Source organism: Lissotriton helveticus, chromosome 1_1, assembly GCF_964261635.1.
Source record: "Lissotriton helveticus chromosome 1_1, aLisHel1.1, whole genome shotgun sequence".
In the NCBI taxonomy this organism is placed as follows: domain Eukaryota; kingdom Metazoa; phylum Chordata; class Amphibia; order Caudata; family Salamandridae; genus Lissotriton; species Lissotriton helveticus.
The window spans coordinates 1,659,698,071-1,659,720,237 of record NC_136057.1 but is presented as its reverse complement, the minus strand read 5'-3'; the positions used below and the strand labels follow the sequence as shown (position 1 = coordinate 1,659,720,237).

Sequence of the window (22,167 nt, the reverse complement as noted above, 5' to 3'; positions counted from 1 at the left end):
GAGGTTACCAGCAAGGCACCCAGCGAGGATATAATTCCCAACGTGGCAGGTAGGACTCCAACTCCTCTGCCTCTTTCTAACCCACACGTGGATCCCGGAATAACAACAAGAAAGGCCGATATGCCGGACACTAAGGTGGTCAGCGTGATACAGCTGCTTTAGGTGAGCCTAATCCCCTTTTCAGAGGTTCAATTGGGGGGGTCGAATCCAGTATTTTCTAGGCAATTGGCAAAAGATCTCGCAGGATGCATGGATCCTGGTTTTCAGTGCTGGGTTACAAAATAGAGTTTTTTCATTCCCCCTCTCAGCCTCTTCTCCCATGTCCGATGATTCTTTCCCTTCAAGATCAGATGTTCATTTCCAGCGAGATAGTCTCTGCTTCAAAAAGGGGCCATAGTACGGACATCCCGTCATCCTCAGGGCTTTGTCAGCAACGTATTTCTGGTTCAGAAGACGGAGGTGGATCCAGGCTTGTTTTAAATCTCAAGGAGTTCAATGGATGGGTTGTATATCGTCACTTCAAGAGGGAGGGATCCAGCTTCTTCGCAATCTTCTTCAGGAAGGGGATTGGATGGTCCGCCTCGATCTGAAAGATGTCTATTTGTCAGTGCCCATTTACGGACCTCATCGTCATTTTCTTCAATTCCAATGGCAGGGGGCCGGGTACGAGTACAGAGTCCTTCCTTTCGGCCTCATCAGCACCATGGTGCTTCACGAAACTTCTGAGGCCTGTGGTCGAAATTCTTTGCGCTCGGGACGTTCGCCTCCTCATTTATCGAGACGACATTCTCATCATGGGTCAGTGTCCCCGTCTGGTATTACAACATCTTGCCTGGACCATAGATCTGTTAGAGAATCTGGGATTCTTGATCAACCCTCAAATCTGTGTTGACCCCCCTCTCAATCTGTGGAGTTTCTGGGCTTTCTAGTCCATTCCCTTACCTGTCAACTCCTCTTGCCCACTCAGAAGATCAGATCGATCAAGAGAGAGTTGAGGTTGATTTTGAACAAGCAGACTGTGTCCTTGCATAATCCTCGCTTCCGTGTCCTTAATAGAATTGAAAATTCTTGTCACGAATGTTCGCAAATTTTTTATTGAATTCCAAGTGGAGAGAAGTGCCACAGATGGTTCTATCTGCCCTGCTTTTCTGCAGTGAAGTTCATGCCCCCTGAAAGCACCATCCTGCATTGGTGATGCAGGTCTTCATTCCGTGACTGCAGGCAACAGTTGAATGCCTGCACGGACCCGCCCCAAGTAGTGGACTCTCCTTCACGGCTGGGCAACAGCCGTTATTAATTCCAACAAAACAGGTAAGCCCCAAGAAGGAAGCCACATGAAGTTTTATTTGACACTAGTAATTTTGCATCCATTTCATAGCTTTCTTCAGCAGATAAACACACAATTGCAGTCTTCAAAGTAAATGTCAGCCTGACGCGTTTCAGGATTTCGCTATCCTTTCTTCAGAGGCAAAGTTCAGAGGGGATTAAGGAAGCAGTTTTTCATTGGGCACAGTTATATACATTCCCAACACCTGCCCCAGTGGGCATGGCATCTCGCAAAGCCTTCTGGACCTTGCAGTGTGCCAATACTCTTCCCCTTGTGGGGCCTTCCAATACCAGTGAGCAGTATTTGCACCAAATAACTCGGTCCTCCTCGCACCTGAATACTCTATGGGCTGGTACTTTGCAAACTTGCTTGAGGTCCCCTCGCGACTCCTGGTCATTTGTCCTGTGGGTCCTCGTGAGGGTCATCGTGATTTCTGTTGGGCTTTCCTGGTTGCTCCAGACATGCCCTGACTCCCCATGGCCTGGTGAGTCCCCTGGGCCTTGCTGGTCCACACCGTAACCTGCTTGACCTTCCTGCGTGGGTTGCTTTTGCCAAGGCTTGTTGGTCCCCTCAGCACTCGACATCCTTCGTGGGACAGCTCGCATCTGGCTCCTGGTCATTGTTGACATCTCCTGGTCCTCGTGGCTGCAGAGTCAAGCATCCCTTCTTCGCACCTGAAGCACCCGACATCGGTGGGCATTCGTACACCGAGCCCATGGTCACTCTGAAATGACCCAGACTCTGTCCCCCTCTGCGTTCAGGTTCCTTCCTTCCAGAATCCAGGCTTGGATTCCACCGGACCCTTTTCACCTTCACGGCAGCAGTACTTCTTCACAGCCCTCCATTGAGAATGACAGTGGTTTCTGACACCATTTCAGACCTATGCACCTGGCTCCTTTGTGATAGGTAACTCGGGTAGTATGGTATCCACGGGTGGGGTGGTTCTCCAACCTCTTAAGTCCCAAAGGGTTTTCTCGAAGTCTTCCTAGAAGGGTCCTCAAACTTTAAAATTGCAACCGCGACTTCCCCATAGAATTGTACGGAGCCCGCAGTCGTGTTAGCACACTGCATTCATCCTCCATAGGGTCCTATCTACTCACCATGGGTGGTTCCTTGGGGTCCCAGCGATTCTACGTGCTCCAGACCTTGTCTTGATCCGAGTTGTGATTGTTATACTTCTATGTTAGTATATAGTTTGGTCTCCCCCTGGAGCCCACTGTGTATTGTGCTACTTACAACTGCTCTATTGATCTCGTATTGTGTGCTTTGTGTTCTATCCTCGTGTAGAGGATAGTAGAGAGTGTTATATTAACCCCTTCGATGTGGCGGCTATTCCGCCGCAGCGCTAAGGGGGAAGCGGGGCCGCGAGGCGCTCCCGTACTCATGACGGAACCGCTCCGTCATGGCCCTCGGGTGAGCTGTGCTTGTGACGGAACGGTTCCGTCACGGCCCCGCCCGCTCTTTAGAACGTCAGCGCAGGCGTGGAATTCGCGCTGCGCAGGCGCGGCGAGAGGGGCCGTGACGGAACTGTTCCGTCACCAGCACAGCCCACCCGAGGCTCGTGACGGAACGGTTCCGTCACGAGCATGGGAGGGGTTAATAAATACATATTTTTATATAACTACTGTGTGGTTCTCCTTTTTTTAAAATTAATTCAGGAGGTGATATTCTGGTAAAACAAGCTGCTTTACATACCTTTCAAGATTAGGCCTGAAGGATGCTCCCCACAGCTACCACTAGGATAGCTTTCTAAAGGTTATCTTTGACCTCATACATCATAAGGGTCGTTTGGACTGGTGCAAGGTGCCCACTTTAATTAGTGGACATCATATACCAGGCCAACTTCTCACAACATGTGCCCACCTGTGTGCATGCACCTCAGTTCCTGCACAACAGGGACTTTTCAGTCCAAGCTGTGCAGGAACTGTTTTTGATCTCATTGCAAAGGCCATTTTCATGGCAACGCCTTGAGAACATCAAAATCAAAGCCTGCTAGACACGAGAATAACTCATAATCTGGCGGACAGCCTCACTACAGGTTAGGTGGTGCGTCAGCAGGTGGACCCAGAGCCGCAGCGCCAAACTCGTAATCGGGCCCTTAGTGTCCATTTTTTATACTGAAAAACTGTGATATTGCAAAACGTATTTGAATGCAACAAAGTATCTTTGTTTCTAAGCAATAAACATACAGAAAGTAATATGTTTTACAAACAATTGGCCTGGGATTTAATCATTGAGTGTAATAATTGTTAGCTTCAGTGTTTATAACAAATGCTTAACACAGCCCTCTGTTAAGCCTATTGCTCGTCCACACTTCTACAAAAGAGAGCAGTAGTATGATCTACCTTGTCCTCTGTAAAGCCTGTGGGAATCCACTGGACACTGTGCACACTATACCTTACCTTGGTATATTATATGCAGAGCCACCTTCCTACACCGTCTTGATGAATTTTGTATAGACTTTTTAAACAAAAGACCTGGTTATGTCAAAATGCTTGTGTTTTGATGGTGAGATGGGTCCTACTCTACCCTCCCAAAAATAGGTCCCATCTGCCTTTGGGTTCCAGTTCATATCAGTTTTGAATTCATATTTTTTAATAAGTCTAGACATTTCTAACAAAAGACCTGTTTAAGTCAAATATGCGCCACCCAAGATGAGACAGGTGGCTTAGAAAGACAGTGGGGCTGGGGGTTCCACCTTAGCTCATGAGCCGGAGAGGGGCTGTGGCTTTGGAGGTTGTACAACGTTATATCAGGCTGCAGTGACATCTTCTCGTCATGCCCGGGCTATGCAACAGATGGTCATAATTTTTTTTAAATTAATTTTATATTTATTTATTTTTCTCTCTCTTTCTACCATTAATTTCTTACAACCCGCTCTTTTGAAAACCGTCTATACAAATCTCTCCCCCACCGCAATCTGTTCTATATTGGCCAAGCCCTGAGGACACGCAGCTACCCTGCATGATACAAATGCATCAATATGTCCCTATTTGACAAACTCCACCAACACCCTCTAAAAGCTGTATAATAAATAGGGAGTGACTAACAAAACAGGACTGGGCATGTTCAGACAGCCGCAGGCGGCAGTCAGTTTGTGCCTGAACATGCCCAGGCCTATTTTGTTGGAGACTCCTAGTGTGCACTCTGAGAGTGCTGCCATTATGCCTGCGAAAAAGCCCTAGATATGGGGCAGTGGTACCGTACCTGTAATGACGACATCCTAACGATGTGCTAGGGCCATGAGCATGTGACTAGCACGTGACCAGGTTGATGCCACAATACACGTGACCTCTCACTGTCGGGGCCCTGAAGTCCTGGTAACAGAAATGACGTCACTTCCTGGACGGTATAACTAATAACTTTTTGCATGATGGCAGAAGGTATCTCCTTTGTACTACTGACAACAATCTAAATCGTATATGCAAATATCTCTTCACTAAACCAATTTAATTTCTTGGGACAATATAGAAATTAATTTGTCAAAGTTTAAACACCTGCCAAATATATTTTAAGACAATTTTCCAGACTGGAGAAAAGTCGATGACACAATGAAAAATCTGTCCTTTTGCTCTAAAAATATTACTTGTAGATGCCAATTCTAAACAAATGTTTTCTATCAAGCTGGACTACCCCGTACCTAGTAAACCTTTAAGTAATTTAGGTTCAATCTAACCATACCTTTTCAAGGCACGGATTAGATAAGATTCCGCTGTACATAAAGGTACTGGGGAATTTTAGCAAAATAAACTTGAAGTACAGAGGAATATCTCTACTACCCACGGTTCTTACAAAAAAAGGTCTGCAGGCCAAGCCCTATTGCTGTAACTTTGGAAATGTGAACTTCCACATGATTTGCTCAGGCTAAGTAATTTGATATATTAACCCCTAGGCAATTATATGCTTTTACTATTTCCAGTTTATAGTCCTTATAGAGTCAATGGTTTCGAGATTTCAGATTAGAAGACCCCAGAAAGAGAGATTGCTCAAGGAGATGAAGGGAGATGGGATGGTTTTAGCATTTTTGCTAGAGCTGTGTTATACATTATTCCTACCTTTTGTTTCCTGCATTTTCTTACACATAATTCCTACCTTTGTTTCCTGTATTTCCTTACCTCATTGTATTCCAGAATGTGTACAGTTTTGTTCTCTTCTGGAGATTCTGAGTTGAGTCAGTTGTTCCTGACCAGCTCCTTGATGAAGATGCTTAACCTGTTTCCTGTGCATTAAATCTAGCTCACCATATGACAGACTCCAGAGTATTTACTACAAGCTGCCATTGGTTCGCCAGTACAGCCCCCATTAAGTTTGTAGAACCAAGATGTTAACCATGCACTGTGGTGATAGGAATGATATGATTATGGTGTAATCTGTGACTTTATCTGTTAGGACGAGAGCACCATATTTGAGTTTAGTGGATACTTTCGACAGTTGATATGGGGGCTTTAGAGGTCTCTACTTATGGTTTAGCCATGATATTTCTATAACCTTTTGAGTAATATAGAATGGCCTTCCACTAGGCAGATAACCATGACCTCTTTCGAGAAAATAATGAGTTTTGCTGGATTTGTGATCAAATATGACCAAGAATCCTATCTGCTTTCCACTGATTGGATTTCCAAATCATCTATGGACACAGGTTGAGGTTGGTGGACCAGTCTCCTCCACCTGGCTACAGCTCCTGAAAAACGGCTTAGTTTATATAGAAATTCATATTGCATTGTATCATGCTGCAACATTTATATAGCGCTTACTAGCCCTATGTGGGGTGCTAAAAAGGTGGCCACAAGGGAAACCTACTACATCGTGTAGGGTGTGTGATTGGATGGATGTTTTCTTTTTTTTGATCCTATGAGGGAAGTGTTTCCTTGTTGTGCATGAGGATCACTAGGTTATTTTATTATGTTATGGGACACAGTACTTAGCAGCATGATGTATGAAGATGTTTGAGCGAGAGATGCTCAGTTTATGGTTTTCACTAACCTGGAAGCCTTGAGCAGCTCTGCAGGTCTCTTTATGGTATTTGTTATGATCATAATTCACTTAACTGAGTACTGCACTGGGTTGACCATTATGCAATATTTTGTTCTATAGTTTATGGTCCTAAGTAGCCCTGATAAAGCCACACAGTGCTGAAATACTCTTGAGGTTCCTCACTGCCATTTTCAGATGGTGATTGGAAAAAATATTAATTAAAAAATATCTGGAGGTAGAAATATTGGCAAATAATTATCATGACACAAATATCGTGATGCACAAATATGGTTGTGAAGAATGTTTTTTTTTAGATAATATCGTTTTAGATAATATTGGCTCAGAAGCAATATTGCCCATACAGGGGAAATGGGGCGCCGATGCACTCTATGCACCTCCCCGTGATGGAGCGCATCCTCCTCTGCAGCGCCCCACTTTTATACTGCCCCTATACAGACCACCAAATGTGGTCCCCCAGGCATGCGCAAGTGCAGTGTGAAGCCTTGTTTGGTTAGAAGGAGGTCCAGGGCTGGTTCTTGCTGCGCTGGAATATACCCAACGAGCAGGCGTCCCAGGAGAAGATGTCCAGGAGCTTTGGAACCTTTCGCAGTGTGGCAACAATTGCGCTCCAATAGTGTTGCACTTACCATGTCTGAGAGCTGCTTTCCAGAGAGGTGTTCAGAGGCCACGTCCCTTTTGGAGGTACCTGGTGGGCTAGTTGGCTCTCAGGTACCCTCGGGATTGAAGAGGAACGAATTCCCCAACTTAAACCGCGCCACAGGGAGTGTTTGCACACATGTCAACTCAGGCCCTGCCCCCTCCCTTCACCACTGTGCAAACGCGCCCGTGGCGCGTTTTAATTTCTGGGATTAACTCCCCTTGAATACTTAGGGTCCCTGGGGTGCAACTAGCCCACCAGCTACCTCCATTAAGCGGCACAGAGCTGCGTTGCAGAGAGGTGTAAAGAAGGGGCATGGCCTCAGAACACCTCTCTGCAATGCAGCCCCCTGGAGCATACTGGAGGTTTCTTGTGCGCTAGTTGGCCCCCAGCGACCCCCAGTATTCAAGGGGAATTCGTTCTCCATCTGCAAATGTGCCAGGGGGCGCATTTGCAGAGTGCTCAAAGGAGGGGGCGTGGACTCCGGTGCAATGCCCCCTTTATTTTTTTTCCCAAAAAAGGGGGGCTGTGTGACCCCCCCCCTTTATTTAAAAAAAAATTTGGTAAGGGGGCTGCGGGGCCCCCCTCCCGAGGCCAAAATCTGGGCCCGGGGGCATGGCCATATTGTTTTTTAAATTTGGGGGGGGGAGGGGGCTTGCCTTGCCCCCCTCCTTAGGCCATGTATGGCCCCGGGGTCCCCATCAACCGGGGCCGGCCTTTGTGCTTTTTTTTTTTATATAAATTTTGGGGATGGGGGCCTTGTTGCCCCCCTCCCGGGCCACTTGTAGGCCCAGGGACCCCATCCCCTGGGGCTGGCCCTCTCCGTTGGGGACCGTGGGGGGGCCCCAATCCCCCCACGTTCCCGCCAGCACCCCGCATCCCTCGGGAGCCGCCATTGCTTTTCCACATGGGGAGCTGCTAAGATGCAGCTCCCCGTGTCGAAAAGCAATTTGGTTTGAATTTTGAAAAAGAGCAGGTTTTCCTGCTCTCTCTTTCAAAATTCAAACAAAGTTTGCTATGGCAGGACGGGAGCTGCAGGCTCCTGCCCTGCCATAGCGAACGACAGTGTCCCGGGGGTAGGTACCCCGGGACACTGCAGGAGCCGGCCCTGGGGGGTGGCGGTCACAGGGCTACAACAAGGCTCCAGTCTGTGGGCCGCGAGGCCACAATCTACAAAGCCCCGGGGGATGGTGGGTCAGTCACGGACCCCCCCCAATTTAAATATTTAGAGCCCAGAGGAGGTGGTGGTCCCCGGGGCGTGTGGGGAGGCTTGAGCCCCCCCCCCCCCCCCCCCCCCAGGGTCTTTTTTTTTTTTTAAAAGCCCCCGGGGTGGTGGTCCCCGGGGCTGCGGGGGGCGTGACCCCCCTGCCATTCTTTTCTTAAAGCCCTGGGGGGTGGCGGTCCCCAGGGCTTGGGGGGCATGAGAGCCCCCGCACATAATTGAAAGAAGCCCCGGGGGTGGCAGTCCCTGGGGTTGGGGGGCCTGAGAGCCCCCCCACATAATTTAAAGAAGCTCTGGGGGTGGCAGTCCCCGGGGTTGAGGGGCCTCTCTGGGGCCCCCTTTTCATAAACAGTATTGCCCCCAGGATTTAGCCACCCAGGGGCTAATTACCACGGAAGCGCAGGAGCCGGCGCTTCGTTTTTTTTTTTTTATCGGCAGGTTCCGCGCACCCTTCGCGGATTTTGCCATTTTTTTCTTTATTTAAAAAAAAATATATATATTAGTTTTAGGCCCTGGGGGTCCTTGTGGGACCCCCTAAGCAGGCCTAGGGCGTCAGGGTGTTTCTACCCTGCCCCCCTTTTTGCATTTTTTTTTTCTGCTTTCTTTTGCCTCAGTTCTACCGCCACCTGCCACTTGGGTCTACTATGCAATCTAAAATGTGAGCGTTTGCTTGCCTTTTAATCAAAATAGCTAAACCCCTGATATTGCCACTCTGATTGGAACTAATCAAATGTTCCACCCACTTTAAATTGTTTTTTAATTGCCGACCTCATCTTTTAAAAGATGGGTTTCCTGAAAAATAATGACATGCGCAGGGGAGTCGTTTTTCAAATACTGCAAAATTTTAACCCTCCTGGTTTTCACTTGCAGGCTATTAACGTTCCAGGATAAAAACTGGATATTACTCATGAAGGTTTAGCCACGTGAACCCTAAGTGAATCAAGTCTCCGAGAGGACCGATTCCAGACCAAACACGACAAAGCCAAACTAAAAAGTGAATGAGGACGACTTTTTTTTTTTAACCCCATGCTCCCCACCCCGTGCACCCCTCCTTCCCTCTAACCCCACAACCCTTCCTGCATTTGCCTGGACTAATGTAGTCCAGATTCTGCCCACCGGGGCAACCTACCCTGTCCCTTTTTACTCCAGTGGTAAATACGGCAAAGAGCTAGAACCCTGAAACGCCACCTCTGTTTCCCTCAACTATACTTCTCTAAGTGCAAACCTATATGGGTAAATAAGCCCGTGTTTCTTGCTTATCTCTCTAATATCTATTATCACAAGGAGCCTAAAGCCTCTGATAAATTTAGACCCACCCCTAAGAAACCAAGGGAACCTAATAGGAGTGATATGTATGGTACTCAATATGTTATTTCGTGACTTTTTCTGAGACTATCTAGAAGCTCATCTGCCCCTTGTACTGATTTTATGTTGTACACCTTGTTGTTATGCATATTTTCAAGAGTGCAGAGACATTAAGCTGGGCAACTGCACCAAGCTTCTTAAAATCGCCCAGCTCCCATTGCCTGACACTTGCTTGCAGTTCTGACATATTATCCATCTCACCATTTTTAAACATACCCTGGGCCACTAGGAATAAAGTATTGAATAGTGAGATTCCCCGAGGTATTTTTAACGTCACTACACTCACAGCACCATCACACAAAAACAATAAAACGTGCTCCGCTGTAATCATGTGTTGTAGCACAGTTGGGTAGCATTTGGCTACCAAACTGGGAACCCACTGATGAAGCATGACACCAACCAGGATGGTGTGTGAGGGTTCTTTTAAATAAACCTTGTGGTATTAGACACTACCTAGTTGACCTAGTCACTCTCTAGTGGCCCGTCTCAGTTGGTATTTCAGTATTACATTGGGACAAGGACAGTCCACGTACTGTCCTAACTCTCTCTTTTGTTTGTTGAAGGCTCTTGTAAAGCATGCCAATAGCTTTGGGTCACGTTCGTGCTATATATAAAAAAAAAAAAATTCACAAAGAGGTAAAAACAAAGGGCCTTACAACTTTGGCGGTCCTACTATCCGGGCTTGCACCCGCCGTCCGCCGGAGGACCGCCAAAGCCATGGTGAGCCAGGCCGTCGGATCACAAGTGTAATCCAGGTTGGGGGCTCGGTGCTGCAGCGGTTTCATGTCAGTGGACTGTTAGGTTCAAGGACAGCCTTACATGCAGCCCTCCACCGTGACAGGGCAAGCAGCATTTTCCTGCATAGTGTAGCATGAATGCCATGCCATGCAGGAACTGAGGTGACTTACAGGGGGGGCTGCATGCACCCCCATGCCCAAATACGACAGGGTGCCCTATTAGTGGCATAGAGGCACCCAAAGTTGCCTCTATGCCACTCTTTTCATGGTGGGCTCCCCACCTTGAAAAGAGCAGTGAAAAGGCAACTCACAATATGCTTGGCGGTGCCGGCAGCAGCAACGCCAGCATATTTGTACTGGTTGCAGACCGCAGGCCCAGTGGGATCCTTGATCCTGGCAGAGCAGGCGGTCTCATGGTGGTGCGACCGCCACACTCGTAATACTGCGGGTGAGCCCGCAGAGTGGCAGTAATTGGACTGCCACCATGAGTACAGTGATCCTATGGACTGCCAATCTCCTAATAAGGGCCATAGTCTTGACATAAGGAAAGACCAATAGATACACATTTAGTAGCTGATTTGTACAAAATGAAACCAGAATCCTGGATCAATCGCAGCTTCCGCTCTTAAATTGTTTGATCTTAGGCAAATATTTTATTTCACCAAAACAAATTTTTCTTTATACTTCATTATACTTAAGGCTCCCGGGTTTTCCGTTTTTACTGATTTTTACAGATAAATACAGACCGAAAACCATGTGTTTCCTGTCTGTATTTATTTTAAAAAACTGAAAAATACAGAAAATGTAACTTTTTATGAGACTCTCCATGCTGTCTTTCTTGAATTCCAGGCAAAAGCTGAGCAGATAGGCAGCATGGGGACTAACAAAATAGGATCTGATTGCCTAAAATTCAGACATATATTAACATATTTGTAGTATAACACTAATGTGGGTGTAGTGTTTTACTGTATAGTATTATGTGGCTGCTTAATTTGCTAAAATGCAACAGGCATCCATGCATGAGTGCACACCTAAGAGTTAAATATATGTGGGGAGAAAAACATTTTACGATTCCATTAATTGTGAAAACACTAAATATGGATAAATACAGACTGAAATGTTAAAAAAAAGTAAATACCATAGTACCAATTTGTTTAAAGACCGAAATGTCCGCTTATACTTTATTCCAAATTGCTTCTTATTTTATCCTGTATGTTGGCCTTTACTTTTCTTTTTCTGACTGCAGTGTTAGAGGATTTTGTAAAGTGAACTGTCTGACAATAGTGCTAGACACACAACATATAAAAAGCTTGTAAATGAACTACACAAATATTTCGAAATGGATTTCAGCAGTTAGGAAAGGATTGTTTTTGTAATTCTGAAGTGTGATGGAAACAAATATGGTAATAGGATCAAAGCAAATCAAAAACAACTTACTGGGTGATGTGCAAATGATAAATATTTGCTCAAACCAGATTTCACATTACTGACTGTACACTACATTGTTTTATCAGTAAAACTGCATGTCAGCGTAAAGGTTTGTAGCCTTTTCAATGAAAAAATGATGATGTATAAATGAGTGACCTATTGCATCATGCTTTAGTAATATATTTATTAAAAGTAGGAGTTTTTTAATTTTTTAAATGAACTGAGAAACATTCCTGCCCGTACCCCGATAATGCTATTAGTGAACTAAGAGGCAAGGCAGGAATCATGTGTACCCTATATGTAGGCTTGATTTTGTTTATTATTATACATGGGAAACACGTTTAGTTTCTGAAACCAACCAACATAGATTTGTTTTGTACAGCCGACCTGCTCAACTGACATATTTGAAGGTGCTCTTGTATGTGATAATAAAAGAAAGGCAACTCTGTGGAATGAAATACTTGCCTAAGATCACACAATTTGAGGCAAGTTGATGAGTCAAGTGCATTACAGTTAGGCTGAGAAGATTATTAAAGTCAATTGACCTGCAGGTATGGTAACATTTGCTGATTCTTCGAGGCCTGCACTTTCAAATATGTGAGTTCAGAATACCATATGTACAAAAACCTATTGTTTTTTATTTAATGGAGTGTAACGTTGCCCTATAATATTCTGGGCCACTGCAGGGTTTACATGACAACTGTCTTAACTTTTAGTACACTAATGGTTTTTATTCAAAAACTATCACTTTTAATTAATACTTCTCAGTGCAATGCTATATTATGACATTAATGTAAAAGCTCTTACATGTTAAAGAACTGCACTTTAGATAGACTTTATAATATATTATGTGATGTCCGTTGTGTAGTTTTCCTAGCAAACATTTTTCAGGGCTCACCTTATTGCAGGCCTTTTGAGAGCTGAGCCAGTCCCTTGATTCAGCTCTGCCTCCACTCTGCCTGTTAGTTTGTTGGCTCACCCACCTCTTTAGTACGATAATTATTTGTTTGGTATTTCTTGTTTCCAATGCAGTCAGAAGCTGAGGGTGCGCGATGTGGCTGTACCTGGTGGCTCTTTTTGGCCTGTACTTTCTCCTCCGCTGGTACTGGGAGAGGCCGACAGTACCAAACCTCCAGGATAAGTATGTTCTAATCACCGGCTGCGACTCTGGCTTTGGGAACCTGCTGGCGCGATGTCTGGATCAGCGTGGCCTCCGAGTCCTGGCGGCGTGTCTGACACCGAAGGGGGCGGAGCAGCTGCAAGAGGCCACCTCCCAGAGGCTGCAGACGGTCATCCTGGATGTTACCAAAACTGAGAGCGTGGCCGCCATGGCGAAGTGGGTAAAAGGACAAGTAGGAGACAGAGGTAAGTGTTTATTTTATTGTTGTTTTTATAGTTTTTTTTTAAAACATAATTTTATTACGTTTTTAAAATCATCGTAACATATATATAAGACATCATCACTCCATTTGACAAATAATTATTGCAAGGTAATAGTCATAACTACAATTATTAACTCCTAAGTGTAAACGATAGTATACATATAGTTCTACAAGAGCTCAGGTCAATACAGTGACATTTGGTCGAAGGAGCAGCAGCACGGGAATAATTGGGTCTCAGATATAAAGAAATATTCCAGTAGTGACAAACTCGTGTTTATCTAAGGAGCTATACTTTTCTATACTAACACAGAAAACGTATAACTGCCCCCCTGTTCACCGAACCACTAATTTATTGCATAACACGACAAAAGATTGTATGCATTCAGCAAAAGACAAACCAATATAGAGCATATGTGGTTATAGATCCCTAGGCAATTAAGGACGTGAGGTAATACGGTATTACTGTGTAGCAGTCAATACAATTGGTGGGGTTGTTAACGCGGGGTTTCTGGTCTCTAGTTACCTTACCAGATCCCTAATCATGTCGACTGAATCGTTGGTACCTGTCATTGAGTAAAAGACAATCTACTACTAGGTTAGTCAATTAGGAACTTAAACCACTCTAAAGAACCACTTACCACTGGGAAAGGTTAAAAAGTTTTAATTCGAAGTCAAAAGTATCTGGAGATACAAACATCTCAGAATAAGATTCAAAAGGTATACAGGTATTAGTACAAAAAGGTACTCTCTGAATATTCTCAATCGGCAAAAGGAAATTATCAAAACTATCTCAAAAAGCATAAGTGTTGCAAGAATCGCTGTGAGTTGCAACCTGAGAGTCATTTACAGAAAGGAAAAGTACAAGTTAAATCTGTCCCTACACTAGACTAAGTGACATCCCTACTTAACAAGATCTTTACCTAAAAAGGTGTCAGTGGTGGTGACTTCCAAAGAAGATCACACACTTCCCTTAGTCTTTGTCTCCAAATTGAAGTCCGTTAGTTCTCTATCTGCCTACCCATCCGCTCTCTTAGGCTCCTCAGATCATCTGCTCTAACTCCACCCCGGGGTGCTATCCCTAATACCAAATCACATTTCCAATAGGAACGCCCATGTCGACGCCTCTCACGTGGTGCAGTTTTGAGCGGCAAATTCCGTCCTGGTGCTCCTCTGGACTCTTCATTAAAGTTGACCTTGCTTCCCAGGCTTCTCTCCGTCCAAGCGGTACCCCCTAAAATTCCTGAAGACTCCTACAGGCCTGTGCCTGGCACTTCTGAACAAGGGCCTATTCATTATTTCTGATTTAAGTTCCCCTTGCACCTGCAAACAGACACTCTCTTGGTAGGCCCCAAATTCCAGTCTCTACCATATCTAAGAGTCATAAAACATCTTGAACAGACCTATCGTTCGTGCTCTGTGCGACTTTTCCTTAACGAGCTCTGGCAGATCAAAGAAGCAACTTTCTCTATTCAGGCCTACTAAAATTACATGAAACGGGCCTCTGCAATATGCACATTTAATTTCTTTGTTTAAACGATATTTAACTAACACACATATACTAAAATATAACACATCTATGTAAAACATATACTTCAATACTATGCCTAATAATACATTTGCACTCAAATGACATTAGAATCCACGTCACTAAACGTGTAGCAGCATCTTTCGTTTCCTGTGAAATGCCATGTGGCCTACACATTTTCATGGTTTGCAGAATTACATTTTGTTTTCACTTAGTCATCTAACGTGTGAATCCAACATCATTTTAACATTTCTACAACCTCTACATTAGTTTTTCACACTTATATATGCATCTATTCTAATTAAAACAAACACTCATATATTTTCACTATATAAATTGACACTCTTGTGTAATACAATTTAAACTAACACTACGTGCTTGTAAATATGGTGTACTTATACATTTTTCAGATTTGTGCTCTCTCAGTCCCCCCTTTGATGACTTTCAGGAGTCATCACCATCAAAACACCATCTCTAAAATGTAGGATCTTTCAGACTGAAGTTGTTGCAATACCCCCACGTTTCATTGTCTCTAGAGCCTTCAGACTCTTATATTGTGTATCCTGCATCGCAGTCAGTCTTTTCTCCTGTTCCCTCATGGATCTCTGCAACCTGTTTGCTCTATACCATTGGTACAGTCGCACCAATCCCCACAAAGTGATTACACAAATCACAATTATGATGATGGGTTTCAATATGTACCAAACGATACCCTTTCCTAGGTTGGCAAACCAACCTCCAACATTACCCATTCCTTGGCCTACTTTTTCCCACACATTTATCTTTGTCAGATCCTCAATTTCATGATGAATCGCAGTAATATTTTGTATGTACTTCTCTAAAGGTTTTGAATTGTCTGGAATGTAAGTACAACATTCCTGGACCTTCAAGGCCTTACAGACTCCGCCCTCTTTGGCTAACAGAACATCTAAAGCAAGTCGGTTCTGAAGAACCATTGCTCTTATCGATTGCATCTCTCCCTCCACCAGCATTAAGGATCTAGCAGTATTGGCAGATAACCTATCTACGACTGTAGCCAATCTTCTAATTTTTATGTCATTCAGTATCAATCCCAAGAGAGGGAATGCAGCACCGAATACATCCCCAACTACCTCTTCAGTACCTAGATCTCTTCTCCCTCTTGTTGGTATTCCTCTCTTTGTCGTTTCTAAATTCTCAACATGGTATATTTTGGGGAAGACAATTGCTAAATAGCATGATCCGTACCAATTATCTGGTAGCTTCACATATGCATTTCTTCCACATACAAAATATACATTTGGAATTGCTTGCATCTCCTTCAAAAAATCTTTGGAGTAGTACTCCAATTGGAAAGCATGTTCACAACTGACTTGACCTACATACATATTCTCATAATAGGAGTAACTCCTGTGAATGCACAGTTTCCCCCGTTTCTCCTTGTCTAAAGCAATTGGACCAAGGCTACCCTTTCTTTGATGTATCCTTTCTTCCTTGGTCCAATCTGTTTCCCATTGTCCTGAAGCTTTTAGAATCTTTTGCCTCCTGTATCTAGTATCCACCTGCCCTATAAACTTTTTCTCAATTTCTGACACTTGACAAGTCAGATTATTTCTTCGGGCATGTGAAGTATCTAACGTTTTCCATGGAATGAAACATTTCTGTAACCTGTCTTCGCACTTGTAGTAGTCCCATTTATTCAGATGCTTATAATTTGGGACCTCTGGCAATGTCGAGTCAAAATTCGAGAAATAATACTCGAAACCATCTCATCCATAGAATATGCTCAACAACAAACTACATGTGATTCCATACGTCAATGGAAGATGATGGTATCTGATACCCTCCTCCACAGAAGCTGGTAATTGCATACAAACGTAGCAATTCTTCGCCTCCATGACATCAATGTATTCGTAGAGCAATTTGGCATAAGCAATTGACCTAAAGTTCCCCTGTGATTCATCAACATGTAATCTTTTGATCTCAGCATCTAGCAAAGCCTTTTCTTTCTCAGTGTTTTCTCCCTTTACCCCAGCAACAGTGGTAGGCTTTTGTGTTGATGCTTTCTTTGTTTCTGATCTTGCCTTTGTTTCGTTCTCATGTCCCACTATATATGATACAGTAACTACTAAAACTATAAGAGAAATCACTACCACTAAAAGTGTGCCTACTATGCATTTTGCCCTGCGGTTCGGGTTGCCAGTCTCCATGATCTCAAACAGTGTAGCTCTGTTTGTCGTTCTCAGCAAAGTCCCTTACTTCTTCTCAATGTTCTTTTTGCTTTGCACAAAGACTCTCTTCATTTGAACCACAATGTCTTTCTTTGAACCACACTTGGAAGCTGACAATTCTCTCCCGCAAGAACAGTCATTAAGTTCTGTAGCAATAGACAACTCTAGCCCTTCTCCATCCACTACAATGGAAGTCCATAGTTTCTGTCTTCTTCCATTTGACACTAGGTTATCCTTTTGATCTGTATTAACAAATGTTCTTTATCAAAGTCTTTTTAGCAATCTGAAACTATGCTTGTTCCCAGAAGTTCCACCACTAGCTCAAATATTTCCATACGGAGAATGACTCCCTCCAGTATTGGACTCCTTGAACAGCAACACGGAAACTCAACAGTCTCAAATATCAATTTTCTTATTCCACTCAGGAGAGGAGGATAGACAATGTTGAGTGTCAGCAGTCTTTCGACCTCCAATCCTGGCAACAGGAATCTTATTTCCACTGTGATGATTGGGTCAGTTCTGGTCAGGGTCACTTCCCTCACCCTCCCAGCTCTGCGTCCCTCGGACATCTGCAGCGAGGTAGGTCCACTCAGGTGTAGAGTATCTTCTGCTAGGCACTCGTACTCTCCTTGATCTCCTTAGACCCTCCTGCTCTTGGTCCGATACACCTTCTTCCAGATCCGAATCTTCGGATATAGGAGCAAGAGTTTCTTCTCGAGCTAGCTTCAGGCTCGGCCTCCTTCTTCTTTCAGAACAAGTAGCTGCCCCACTTCTTGTTCTCCTATTGCTTTCCCTCCTGCTCGGTTCCTGATCACTCTGTTCCTGATCTGGTTCCAAGTCACATTCACAACTGCTCTCTCCTTCTGTTGCAGCTTCAGTTTCGCTACCGCCTTGCCCTTCTTCTTCTGGATCTGCAACGCTCCCAACTTCTTCAGACACCCCCACAGCTTGACTGATCCCCTCTAATGGTTCACCATCTTCAGCTGGATTCTCATCCGTGAGAGGAGCTGTTTCTTCCAGGGGTGCTGGAACTCTTCGGGTGTGGGAAGCGTGTATCCAATTCGGCAGGCCTCCACACTTGACAGCCGTATTCGTGGTCAGTATGACCTGAAAAGGTCCTCTCCAGCGCACGTCTAGGCAGTTTTTCCGGACGTGTTTCTTCACCAGCACCCACTCTCCTGGGCACAGGTCATGACACAACTCTCTTGAAGATGGGACCGCAGCAGCCTGCACCTGGAAGGACACAGAATGAATGGCGTCAGACAGTCCTTTGCAGTAATCCAGGATCAGGTCGTCTGTAATGTTTAATAGTGTCGCAGTTGGTACAGAAGGAAGCCTCATTGCCCTCCCCATCAGCACCTCGTGTGGAGAGAGACCTGTCCTCCGGTCGGGTGTGCTGCGCATGCTCATCAACACTAAAGGCAAAGCATCTGGCCAACTCAAGGAAGTTGAAGAACACACTTTGGCAATTCGACACTTTAGTGTCCCATTTATCTGCTCCACAATTCCTGAAGCCTCTGGTCGATAGCTACAGTGCAACTTCTGATCAATGTTCAATGCGGCACAGAGCATCTTCACAATTTCACTGTTAAAATGTGTTCCTCGATCAGATTCCAGAGAGCCTGGCACCCCGTAGCGCGGGATCAATTCTCTAAGTAACAGTTTTGCTACGGTGAGTGTATCGCACCTACGTGTAGGGTATGCCTCGACCCACCTGGAAAATATGCATACGACCACCAACACATACCTAAGGTGGTTGACTCTAGGCATTTCAATGAAATCTAATTGCATTCTGTTGAAAGGCCCCCCAGACCTCCCAATGTGACTCATGGTAACTGGCGTTCTTTTCCCCACATTCAGTTGCTGACATGTGACACATCTCCTACAGACTGCTTCTGCTGCTATCCTGAACTTTGGGCAATACCAAGTTTGCCTAAATACTCTCAGCATGGCATCCCTTCCTAAGTGTGTTGGACCATGTATTTGTCGTGCCATTGGACTCACTAATTCCTCTGGTAACACTGCTCTTCCATCTGCTGAAACCCAAAAATCCATTTCACTTCTCACACAACCTGCTGCTTCCCAGGACCTTTTCTCTGACTCAGGTGCATTTTCTTGCATTTGTTTCAGATCTTCCCATGTATCTACGGTCTCTAATATCATATTGACTTCTGTTTTTTCCTTTGCCCCGCCTACTTCCACCTCCGTGAAAGTATACCCTTGCTCCGCACAATAGCGGGCAACTTCATCTGCATATCTGTTTCCTTGTTACACAAAATCTGTATTTTTAGTGTGAGCTGTACACTTGACCACTGCAATTTCAGCTGGACCTTGCAATGCTTCTAACAGCAGTCGTACAAATTCCCCATTTCTGATTGGCGAACCAGAGGAGGTCATGTAACCCCTCTGAGACCACAATTGCCCGAAATCATGAACTACACCGAAACCATATTGGCTATCGGTATAGATGGTGACTCTCTTTTTGCTACCAGCTATACAGGCACGTGTCAATGCAATGATTTCTGCTACCTGAGCGGAGTGTACTCCTTCCAGGCAAGCGGCTTCCACAACTCCAGTAATGGTGCAAACAGCATAAGCTGCTCTCAACCGACCAGTATCGTCTCTTAAGCATGAGCCATCAACAAAGTAAATTTCATCAGGGTCGATCAATGGCTCATCCACAATATCTGGTCTGGGCTTCGTGCATAGTTCAGTCACATCTAGGCAATCGTGATCTTCACATTCTTCGCCTTCTATATCATTAGGAAGTGGCATCAATGTAGCAGGATTCAAGACCGAGCACCTCTTAAGGGTCACGTTCTCTGCAGCAAGAATAACTTGCTCATAGCGCGTGAGCCTACTATTGGTCAAGTGCTGCGTCTTGGTCCTTGTCATTAACAATTCTACCGAATGCGGTACATACACCACTAATTGATGTCCCATTACTATGTTCTCACACCTCTCAATGCTGACACCTGTTGCAGCAACGGATTTGAGACATCCGGGCAACGCTGCGGCTACCGGATCTAATGTAGCCGAAAAATATGCAACTGGTCTACGGGGATTTCCGTGTACTTGCACCAACACTGATAACGCACATCCTTCTCTTTCACAGCAGTATAATGAAAAAATCCTCTCATAATCTGGCATTCCCAAAGCCGGAGCACGACACAAATCCTCTCTGTTATAGGAACGCCATTAGGCACTCGTTGTCCCATGGTACCGGATCACTCACCTCCTTGTGCGTCAGTTTCTGTAAAGGTTTTGCTTTCAGTGAAAAGTTAGCTATCCACTGTCGGCAGTAACCAACCATTCCTAAGAACATCCTAACTTCTCTCTGTGTCATTGGCGCATTCATTTTCATGATGGCCTCTATCCTGTCTGGAGACACCTTGCGCTTCCCCTTCTCTATTCGGTGACCCAGATACTGTACTTCTGTCAGACAGTACTGTAATTTGTTCGGAGATACCTTATGTCCATTCTCAGCTAAATGATTCAGTAAAGCAATGGTGTCTTCCTTACAAGCTTCCTCTGTTTCTGACGCAACAAGTAGGTCGTCTATGTACTGGACCAGAACCGAGTTCTGTGGCAATACCAGACTTTCAAGGTTCTTCTTCAACAGCTGACTGAAGATTGAAGGGCTATCTGTGAACCCTTGTGGAATTCGACACCATGTTAAGGCGCGATCTTCCATTTTAAATGCGAAAAGATACTGACTGTCCTCATCTAATGGGATGGAAAAGAAGGCTTGACAAAGGTCTATCACTGTAAACCACTCAGCTTGGAATGGTATTTGAAACAGTATCACTGATGGATTCGGTACCACTGGACAACATGAAACCACAATGTTGTTAATCTTTCGAAGGTCCTGAACTATTCTGAACTTCCCACTAGGTTTCTGCAAACCCATAATCGGGGAGTTACATGGACTACCCACGATTTCTTTCAGTATTCCCTGTTGAATCATTGAGTCAATCACAGGTTTTATTCCTGCAATCGTTTCCTGGGACAGTTTATACTGAGGCGTTCTTGGAAATTCAGCGTTCGGTTTTATCATGATCTTCACTGGTTCCACCCCTTTAATCAGTCCTATCTCTTCCCCAGTAAAATCCCATACTTCAGCTGAGACAGCATCTCTTAGGTCACAAGGAAGGTCTTCCACAGTCAGAGTAGGATACAGTTCTATACATGTTCTCTCATTGGCAATCTTAAAGGTAGCATCATCATCTGCGGTCTGTACCTCCACACCCTGAGGGGTGCAGTATATGGTGCAATTCAATTTGCACAACAAATCCCTCCCTAACAGACATACAGGACTAGAATCACATACCACAAACTGATGTTCATTTGTGTAATTCCCTATTTTCACTGACACTGGTTCTGTCAAAGGACTAGTCATTCTTCTATTTGCGACTCCAACCACCTGAATTGTTTCCCCCGACATTGGTAGGTCAGGAACCACTGCTGATCTCAGAGTTGATCGAGTAGCTCCAGTATCCACCAAGAATGTCATCGGGCACCCTGCTACCTCCGCCTCAACAAATGGCCCTCTCTGATCTACTTCTAGAACTGCCCCGAGGGTACAGTCCTCTTCTCTGTTCACACGTTGACCGGTCATTGGGTCAATGTAATAACATTTTTCTTCTTCAATAAAAAGAGGCATTTGTTTATAGACTTTTCCCCCTGTCGCGATCTTTGGTGGCTGTGGAAACTGAGCTTGTGGGGCCGAAGTCCCCCCTTTGACCACCTTGCTTCCTGAGACTGTCGCCCTTTGAACTGGAACCTCCTGAACTTCCTGTTCTAATTCTAGTTCTCCACTTTCAGGGTTAAAGGGACACTCGCGTCTCCAATGTCCCACCTGGTGACACTGGTGGCACTTTGTCGTTTTCTTTAAAGTGGCAAAATCTATTCTAGGTCTCTGACTTTCTTCACTATCCTTGTTCTGACCATTCGACTTCCGTCCCATTGTCCCCGTTCCCTGTTTCTGCTGTCCGCCCTTTCCGGCTGACTGCATCTGTACCACCATCAGCTTCTCCTTCATTTTCTTTGTCTTGGAATCTATCTCATCGCTACAGTATCTGGCATACCTTAAAATTTCATCTAGTGGTTTGTTTTGCCAACAAATTAAATGTTGCTGAATCATCAAACAAATATCAGGTCTCAACCCCAAAACAAACTTTGACACAAACTGTCCTATATCTTTGGGATCCATTACATCGAGTCCACTGTATTGTTTGAATGTTTTCAACAACCTTTCATAGAACTCATGAACTGTCTCCTTTGGTTCTTGTCTTGTTCGGTCTATTTTTACCCAATCTATGTCCTGGGGTGGTACCTTA

General features: G+C 44.7%; 1 protein-coding gene across 2 annotated transcripts in view; it reads left to right on the top strand.

Annotated features, from left to right (window-relative positions):
- The window catches only part of LOC144830089 (17-beta-hydroxysteroid dehydrogenase type 6-like), a 137,023-nt gene that overhangs the window by 45,730 nt on the left and 69,126 nt on the right, over positions 1-22,167 (top strand). For both annotated transcript variants that reach the window (XM_078688883.1, XM_078688881.1), the window contains exon 2: positions 12,744-13,076. In XM_078688883.1, the coding sequence (XP_078545009.1) occupies positions 12,764-13,076 (313 nt within the window). In that variant the 5' untranslated portion in view covers positions 12,744-12,763. The remainder of the gene's footprint in view (positions 1-12,743; positions 13,077-22,167) is intronic.